This window comes from Dermacentor silvarum, chromosome 7 (genome assembly GCF_013339745.2).
Source record: "Dermacentor silvarum isolate Dsil-2018 chromosome 7, BIME_Dsil_1.4, whole genome shotgun sequence".
Lineage (NCBI taxonomy): Eukaryota > Metazoa > Arthropoda > Arachnida > Ixodida > Ixodidae > Dermacentor > Dermacentor silvarum.
Genome location: NC_051160.1, coordinates 41581921 through 41591372, shown reverse-complemented (window position 1 = coordinate 41591372; position 9452 = coordinate 41581921). Strand labels below are relative to the sequence as shown.

Here is a 9452-nt window from a genome sequence, read left to right as displayed (position 1 = left end):
AAAATCTATTTGAAGCACTTATAAATTCCTCCATGGCTGAGCAAATATCCCTGTGGCACTTTCTAAGAGAGGAGGCTCCTAAAGAAAGAATATTTAGAATAGAAAAGCTTAAACCAAGCTGTGCAAATTTTGATTCTAGAATATTTTTCCTTAAAGAAGAAAAACGGCGGCAGAATATGAAAAAATGATCTATTGTTTCATCTTCTCCACAGAATGGGCCCGGAGGGGAGGGCACCAGACCAGCCCTGTGACGATAGAAGTTTTATATTGGTACCCGACAACGTAATCGGGTAAAGATGACTTCAGCTTTTCTGGTGTGAAAGGAATTTTTGGGCCAAGGGAATAGGAGGTGTCGATATTCTGAGAAATTAGTTACAGCTGGGTTCAAGAAATCTTGAATAATTGAATATCTCCTGAATCTAGTAGTCGTTAGGTAAGCTATTGAAGGAAGTAATCGTAATACAGCTCATCATCGCCAGCGTCCCCTTTTTCTTCATTTCTTTTTTTTTTCGCGCTTTACACGCTTCACGTGCTTCTCGCCCTGTGGGTCTCTTCTCTGTTTCTTCGGCCAGCATCTTCGTCTTTTTTCGCGTTATCATACGTCTTTCCAGTGACACATGACAGTAGGTCCCATTTCAATCAGGTAGCAGCAGTAGCTTTAATAATTACATCCGAGAAGAAGAAGAAGAAGAAGAGGAAGCAGTAGTCGACCCGTTTCTGGGCATCGTGCTGATCGCCGCGTGCAACGCAAAGTTTACGAGGTGGGACTCAGCTGTCTACAGTAGCCTACGCCCACGGGAACGTCGTTGTCGCAAGCGACGCACAGGAACGAGACCGACACCGAGGAGGAGATAAGAGCACGACGAGAAGAAGGAGTGATGCCACCGCGAAGGAGGGACGACTCGACGATCATCATCGATGTGAACCCGATGCACAGAATCCCGCTGATGATCGTCAACGTGGTGGTCTTCGCATTCTGTTCCATCGTCGTCTTTGCCTGCGTGAGTTGGGGCTCCACGGGAGGATGAGAATTTGGCCGTCGGGGTTAATGCTCAAGCCTGGTCAATGTAGACGTTTCCCAGACGAATGCAAAATTTGGCGGTTGTGTTTTTCTGCGCAGCTCTTTGGTTAAACAAATAGGTATGGGATACCATACACAATGGCCTCAGTCCATATTCTGAAAGAGACACTGAGAGAGAAACAAAAAATTCTATTCAATTCAGAAGTACATAGAGATACATATAGGCAGAGAAGACATGGGTAGAGAAAAACGTTGATTAGAATGAAGGAAGAAACAAATGAGATAATTTGATATAGGCTGCCTGAACCCCATCACCTTGTTCTCGGTGATGCAGAGGAGAGAGGTCTCGTACTTGATAGTTTCGTGGGCAGCGGCCGCTCTTGGGAGGACACAGTCGCCGGAAGGAGCAACGAAACTGCTTAGCCAATCAATGCGTGTGTACAGCACGACGATATACTTGTCCAGCGCAGGTCCTAAACAGGTCTCCAGAACGCGTGGTGAAATGAACCGAGGGCCACAGCCGCAACTAAGCGAGAAAGTTCGGCCCCATGGAATTTTCAGTGTGCATGGTGTGCCTTAACATACCTCGATGACGAAGTCCGAGGTCTGTGTTTCCTTACCGCGCGATCATAATCTGGCTTGGAATTCTATAGCGTAGTGCAGAGGAGATTGCTGTACTAGAAGAGTACGCCAACACACTGACAGTTCTGCGCTCCTCGGGTGTCCTCGTCCTGCTTACGCTAACTAGTATTACAGGGTCGCATACCAATGGGCCCACATCGCAATATTCTTTGAAAGCTATGAGTAGTTAAAGCTTAAATATTGTTAGTACTCCCGTCTTATTGCCATGGAAGATTTGTAGTGGGTGCTTCGTCGCGCAGATTTACACCATCGTGGAGCGGTACGACGAGATCTCATTCCGCCATCGGTCGCTTCTCATCAGCTTCGTGGTGAACACCGAGGTGTCCGCGTTGTCCGCGTCCGGCCTGCTGCACATCATCAGCTTCATGGGCTTCATGGGCGCGCTGCGCGAGAACGTGTGCCTTCTGCGCTGGTACCTGTGGGGGATCTGCGCCCTCCTCACGCTGGACATAACCTTCATCATCGGGTGCTTCATCGTGCCGTTCCTCAGCAAAGGCGTGAGTGAGGGGGCGCAACGGATCCTTCGTGAGATCCATTACTAACATTATACTGGTAGAAGCACAGAAATGAATAGTTTCCGTTGACGCAACGTGGTGCAATAGCCCATCCAAAAGCAGCTTACGCCATAACACGAAAATACGATAGGCGAGCCTTGCGCGGAGCGACCATTTGATAACTGCTATTAACTGGGGGAAAAAAGGTCCGCATCAAAAAAAAAAAAAAAATCTACAGAACTGCAAACGTGACAACATGATGCATTGACGTCATCTCTTGGCCGCCACGCTCGGGCACTAGCATGACGAAAAGCTGCATACGTGACGTCACGTGCAGATTAAGGATTGGTTGAGCGAGTTGCTATGATTTCATCGTAAAGAACCAACGCACGGACACATAATGAAAGAAAAATTACGTGCCATTGCACTGCTGTGAAGGTGGATTTTCTGCGAAGCGGTTTAGCACCCGACATATAGGTGACACGGAATTTAGATCAAACGTATGAGCAAATTTTATTTCTCTTGAGTGGCGACGCCGGTCATCCCGAAAAAAGACCCACGCACACATTTGTGTTTTGATCGGCGGTCTTGATCAGCGGCATACCCTCACGCTGAGTAACTGTATATGCTCCCTTTGGGGAGCAGAGTTGTGCATCTGATTGAACGCAGCGCTCGCGCCCCTATTTGCCAAATATGGTCCCACGCGCAAATAGTATCCTCTTTTAGGGAAAGCCAACTTCAAAGCTGCTCCTCCACCATAGCTTCTCTATGGCCTGCACTGCCGTCCGCCGCGCCACCGCCTTCGCGGAATAGGAGGAGTAAGCACGCTCGGCAGCTGAGCCGCGCCGTATCCTGCATTCAAGGAGTGGCTTTTCTGCTTAGCACGGATGCGTCGGTGAGCAAGATGGTGGACCTATGCGCAACTCTGCTAGAGTGACCTAGAATATGGGAGAGTGTCCAAAGCGCCGCGCGAATGCATGGGAGGAGCGAGGACCTTTTTGTGTGAACTCCCGCGCCGCGGCGCTGCTGTACCGGACCCGTTAAAGCCCCTTAAGGACCCGTGGGCTTTCTCCGCTGCGGAAGCCGCGCCAAGGCGGCGGGCGTCTGCTACGAGCCTGATATTTTGGTTGCTATTAGCCAACATCGCGATAATTTGGAATAAATTAAGTACCACGTCACTGCAAGGTAATACCGCAGTGACTCACCGCACAGAGAACGCGTTTGCGGGCTGTGAATTTGGGTATTTTGTCTATTTCCTTCTATAGCTCGCTTGGTCCGCGCTTACACGGCTGTTTGAGTAACGCATTCCGCGCGCTTACTTCATTTAGTTATGCGTGGAATGAGCAACATGAACGTGCTGCAGAAGAAAATAATCTGGAAACCACGATAATAACCAAGATAACGCGGCAGATATGGCTAGCTCATGCTAACGCTTTCACACCCTATCGTTTCCTTTCTTTTATTTCGTGCATTCGATTTGCTTTATAAGAATGCATACCGTGCTCTGTAGTTTCTTTATTAAGGCGAAATCCTTAACTGGGCCCTTGGGAAGCGGAATGTGTCTGTTGGCCGATGCGCGGTGCCAATAATAAATACAAATCGCGTAACTCGCGCGGCTCGTTCGCTTGGTATATATGCTAAAGTATAGTGTGGAAAGGCACAAATGTGTGACTAAGATGACTGATGGGTCATGGCATTAGTAAGTTGACATACTTGCACTCACATCACGATTAACGATAACAATATGACGTGTGGTGCAAACCCGAATTTTTCGCCAAGAAATCGCTCTGATGTTGTGTGTGTGATGATAAGAACGTGTTGAATGCCAATCTCGATCTCAACGTGTCGAACTTACCCATATATCACGAAGAACTGAGAGCACAGGCAAAGGGTAATAATAGTAATGATAATTTTTGGGGTTTTACATCCAAAAATCACAATATGGCTATGAGAGACGCCGTTTTGGAGGGCTCCGCTAATTTTGACCGCCTGGGGTTCTTTAACATGCACCTATATCTATGTACACGGGTGTTTTACGCATTTCGCCTCCATCGAAATGTAAGCCACCGTGGCCGGGAATCGAACCCGCGGCCTCGAGCTTAGCAGTCCAACCTACCAAAGCCGCTAAGCTACCACGGCGTGTAGGTAAAGGGTACACGAGAAATGTACGCGGCAAAAAAAAAAAAAAACTGAAAAAGAAACAAGACAAACCAAAATAAATGAAACGCTAACAGTGTAACATTGTATACGTATGCTTCATTTCATAAAAACGAGCAAGCGTCAGAAAACGAACATGATGGATTACGTATGTGCAACTCGTCTTTCGCCTGCTTGTGTTGGAAGAGCGCAAACACTAAGCGAATTGTAACATGAAAGTAACTTTAGGAATATTTATAGCGTATGCTCGCTGGTTCGTACACAGCAAATATATTTACTGATCAATAACCACGTACGTGTAGTTACGTAATGAATAAGGCAACAAATCACCAGAACTTAAACTTTTCATTTTTTTGCTGTTATTGAAGGTAACTATTTTAGGGATATGTAGAATCAATAGCGATATTTGTAGTGCATCAAAGACAGTAATTTTCTAGACGATTTTCCACTCAATATAATGCAAGCACAAACATCGTCACGCGCCATGAGTGCTTGTTAGTTTACGTAAAAAATCACACGTTAGGCAATAACTATGTTATAATGAGAAGTTATATGTTGGTAATTTCAGAGAGGATTCACGGATTATTAAAACAAGGCTATTGCAGTAATAACTTTTACATAACAAATTAGTAAATGGCTAGGCCAGTAGTAGCTATCTATTCATTTCAATGTAGAAAGAAAATATTTGTTTAGCTATATTGGCTGGATCCAATGGCTTTTCTTTCGAATGTCTGAATTTGAAAAAAGCTTCGCTCACGGTGAACCTTAAGGTATATCATGCGCGAAGTTTGTATTGAAGAGATAGCGTACAGCAAGAATTGTTCGTGTACGCAATCTCTGAAGCGAAATAAGCCAACAATATTGCGGCGTTAGGGCCGTCTTTGATCTTTCTCTTGCTTCCCTTACACCTTCTCACTCTGCTCTGTTCATAATAAAATATTGTCGTGGCTAAAAAATATTCGAATAAATACATATGCATATTGCTGTAAACCACTACTGACCATGAACGAAAAGCGCGTAATGGTGAGCGAAGCGGTCACTGCACGCACGTAAGTATTTCACTTGACTGCGCGAGTAATTTCCTTTTTTCGTTACTCTTATTATTGCAAGCATGGTGCTACTGCCCACGTACCCATGCGAATAAGATTTCTTTTTTTTTTACGTTCTTTCCTTGCGCGGGCTAATTTAGCGCGTTTCTACGTACACACAGTTACCGTAATACCGTTCCCGAACTCTAGCGCCGGAGCTAGGCCGCGCTGATGAGCTTGATCCGTTAGTTTTTGCATTATCTTGCTGCCCAAGCACAAAGAAACGCTTAAAGATGGGTAAGCTCCATGGAGCACCACACTGCTGAAGTTAAATAGAGTTTAAGTGCTTTGCGTGGAAAATGAACGCAAAAAATTACAGCGCGAAGCAGACGACCCTCGCTTCCCGCGCGCTTCGCGAGCGCGAAAAGCCCACGGGTCCGGAGCAGCAGCGGCGCGGCGCGGCAGTTCACACAAAAAGGCCCTCGCCGGAGCCGGCGCTTTGGACACTCTCCCATATTCTAGGTCACTCTAACTCTGCTCCCGTAGGGAGCATATACAGTAACTCTACTTCGCGTGGTTGTCTACCGTCATCTCGAGGAGCCGGAGGAAACTAGACACACGCGACGGGACCGCCACGCTGCGAGAGGGAAAGGAAACTAGGCACGTAAGCGCTTCGAATGACGACGAAGAGAGGGCGGTGCGAGCGTTGACATGGCCGACGCGGGTTGCGCAGCGCAAATCTTTGAGCAACCCTTATTATCTACCTGAAAGCCCGCTGATTTTGAAAATGGGTCTATTAATAAGTAATCTACTGAAAATGCATATTCAAGTGATGAAACGCTTTTGCATATCCACGTGATGAAAGAAGTGTTTGCATAGAATGAAGCGATCTTGCACCAAATTCGGTAGCTAAGTTTTTGCACACGCAGGTCTCTTGACGGACACGAAAAATGCAGAAAACCCTAGCCATAGACATTTTCGCTGTAAATATAACGCGTTACTTTGCCGGCCTGGCAACGATAGATTTATTGTCACAAAGAAGGAATATATGCATGAAAATCCCGTGGTAGATGTTGAGGGGCTCGCAAGCGTGAAGCAGTGTGAAGCAGCCTTCCTAGACACTGATTTTGTCTAAAGGGTTCACGCGCCATTCTACAATATACTGTAAAAAATATACTGTGAATGTGGATTACCAGCGAAGCAGTTTAACGCACGACCTAGAGGTGACACATTGGTGACATATTGTCCCAGAGGTGACATACTGTCTTTAACGTCCGCATTGATCTTGTCTCTTTTGGATTTTGCTGTTTGGGGTTATCTTGATTGGGTTGTGGTGCCCCTGGTTATCCTGACATGGGAGCTGCAGCCATGTCAGCATGTAGAACGCTTTTCGAGCAGTGTTTCTTTAGGGTACTTTATACCGGTGTGCTTTTTAGACAGAATCGAATCTAAAAAATTGCCTGTGGAAGATGGCACAATTATAATTCTTGAATTGGGTTGCTCGCAGCGGTAATCATTACTTGCACACTAAAGTGAATCGTGCAATTGAATAATTAACAACATATCGCTAATCGGTTTTCAACGAGAAACATCATGGCATACATTGCAGTTTACGAAATATAGCAGGTGGGTTTGAAGGCTTATTCACTTAGAACAAATTTTCAGGATGGCACGAGTTCTGAGATATGCGCAGTCAAACTTGCAACAAAATTCAGAGTCGCTTGCACTTACTTTTTGGACAAAACGTTTCATGCACTTCAGGACAAAATAATCGGAACGCCCATGTATTTCATCACACATTTCGAGAATTAACGTCTCGAAACCTGCGTCCTTCTCGGTATTTGTTCCGAGTGCATACTCCTTGCGAATTCACCTTCCACAATCCGTAAGTTGCAATACTTTCCCTAAATATTTAGAAGCTATTGGCATTCTACAGTCTGCATATTGCAATACATTCCCTAAAATAAATATTTAGAACCTTAATAACCCAAATTTTCCTAATTCGTTAAATATGAATTTGGATTTCTAGTTCAAATAACGTGCGTCTCTTTCCGCCCACCAATTTTGAGCAAATTACCGTGATGTAACAGCCTCCAGTTCCAAAGAATTTTACATTCTGGGGGTGCATTGCTGAAAGGTGTCGCACAACCACAGTGTTGTCACATTTGTACTCACTGGTGTTCTTTTGTTGTGTTTGTCTGGTTCTTTTGTTTGTATCGTGAACTGAGATACTCCGAGTCCTTCTGCCTCCGTCCGCTCTCCCAGCTTCCAAAAGCCCTTCGCCTCCTCCCCGAGACGTCCCTCCCGGCAAGCCCAACCAAAGTCACAAATGTGAGGAGAGTCTCGGGCTACGGCGAAGTCGTCGGCGTATGGAAGCCCCGCTCCGTTCTCACGGGAGAGCATCTGGAGTATCTCAACTCATGATGCCAACAAAAGAACCAGACAAACAAAACAATAGAGCCCCAGTGAGTACAAATGTCTCACCACTGCCCCGCCGACTCAGATCGCTCATTCTATGGTTCACGCAGGCTGCGAGATTAAAATTTTGTGCGCACAATCAGAGGCGAGAATCGCTGTTTAATCGGTAGACGGGGCCACAAGTGCAGCGTCTGCCATTTTCTTCATGCATATAGGGACAGCAGCCTGAAATTAGTTATTTTTACACTTCTACAGGAAGTCGAGTTGCGCGTTGGTTTTCTATTAGATTCGCCGATCGCGGTCACGTTGTTCAGTGGGGGAGTATGCAGCGCGGAGAAGCCACCACAAAGACTTTCTTGTTTGCTTTTTTTTATCCTCCTAGATAAAACTGCATAGTAAAGGATTTCTTCACTCCATCGCAAGTTTTGATTGGCACGGGTTTCAACAGATGGCGCAAACGCGCTGTGCGCACCAATGGGTCTTGCGTTTAAGGGCGTTTCGGCACATGCTTTGATATATTTGAATTCATTTAAGAGCGACTGAACTATCACGGCTCATATGTGTTCAGCTCGTAACAAAGTGGTCCTCGAGTTCCCCAGATAAAGAGGGTGGACCGCGATCGCAACCAACTTGACATCTTCCGAACGTCACATGTGACTTTCCCACACAACATTGGTTCGTTTTGCACACAAGATCGCGGACCTGCGCGGAACTCTGCCTACAGTGGAACGCGTGCTTATGTAGAGGTACTCCTATGGCATTGATTGCATCTACAGAATTTATACATGGTACCAGTGCCACTTAAAGACTCGCTGCTGTATATATCCGACGCATTGGTCGGCGCATTCTTAGCGGATATTTAGTGGTATCAGAAAATACGTAACTCATTTAAAAGCATCGCTAAATTCATGTTTTAGCTTAGTAAATTTCCTAATAAATGTACATACCAACCCTGATGGGACCTCGCTATGACGAATTGTGCGGCCCTCTGCTTGAAACGGACGATCAGCTACAACTTTGAATGCTGCTCGCGATTTAGTCAATCTACGAAAGTAATCGCAATTTTTTGCTTTGTTTTTTTTTCCCTTCACCAATCTTGTTCTCGCAGAGTGCGCAAAGCGTGTTCAACATCGACCTCATTACCAGCTATCGGGACAACATGGACTATGCACGACTCGTCGATTACACGCAGGTACGCTACGGCACTCTGCCTCGCAGGTGAACTGCGGGAAGCAATGCGCCACAGCGAGGCTTTATAATACATGAAAAAAAACACTAAATCTCTTCAGTCCAGCGAAGTATATATTAAACACCCGCGCCTGTATGTCAGCGTGAAGTCATTGGTTTTAAATTGATTTCTTGATTTCGAACCCTCGGTGGTGCACTAAATGTTATCGGAACATGCCGTCTTCAGTCTTTGGCTACTGGAAAATGCAATGCACTCCAACGTTTTCTATAAAAAGTAGGCAGACCTGGGAAGACGCCATCAAAATCAATGACGTCATGGCGAGCTCCTAAAGCCTCCTGCACCTTTAACTATATCGCGCGAGCGTCGATCACGCGTCATTTTAGCGCTTTTAAGCGGCGATAATCAGCAAGACCGGCAGAAGTACTCTCAGGAGCACTAAGCACTTTCCTAGGCTGTTGTGGGCTCATTCCAATAGCCGTTTCGGTTCCGATGGTGTCCGCCGC

At 46.0% G+C, this 9452-nt stretch overlaps 1 protein-coding gene across 1 annotated transcript; it reads left to right on the top strand.

Moving 5' to 3' along the window:
* Positions 1-878: 878 nt before the first annotated feature.
* LOC119458811 (tetraspanin-33) lies at positions 879-8982 on the top strand. The gene is made up of 3 exons (XM_037720672.1): positions 879-1001; positions 1903-2160; positions 8869-8982. The coding sequence occupies exons 1-3, from the start codon at positions 879-881 to the stop codon at positions 8980-8982; spliced, it is 495 nt and encodes a 164-aa protein (XP_037576600.1).
* The last annotated feature ends 470 nt before the right edge of the window (positions 8983-9452 follow it).

Bases quoted from the DNA above. Each gene is read 5' to 3' on its own strand.
- LOC119458811 (XM_037720672.1), top strand. From the start codon at position 879: ATGCCACCGCGAAGGAGGGACGACTCGACGATCATCATCGATGTGAAC. The intron at 1,002-1,902 runs GTGAGTTGGGGC...TTCGTCGCGCAG, and splicing joins CCATCGTCGTCTTTGCCTGC to ATTTACACCATCGTGGAGCG. The intron at 2,161-8,868 runs GTGAGTGAGGGG...TTGTTCTCGCAG, and splicing joins TGCCGTTCCTCAGCAAAGGC to AGTGCGCAAAGCGTGTTCAA.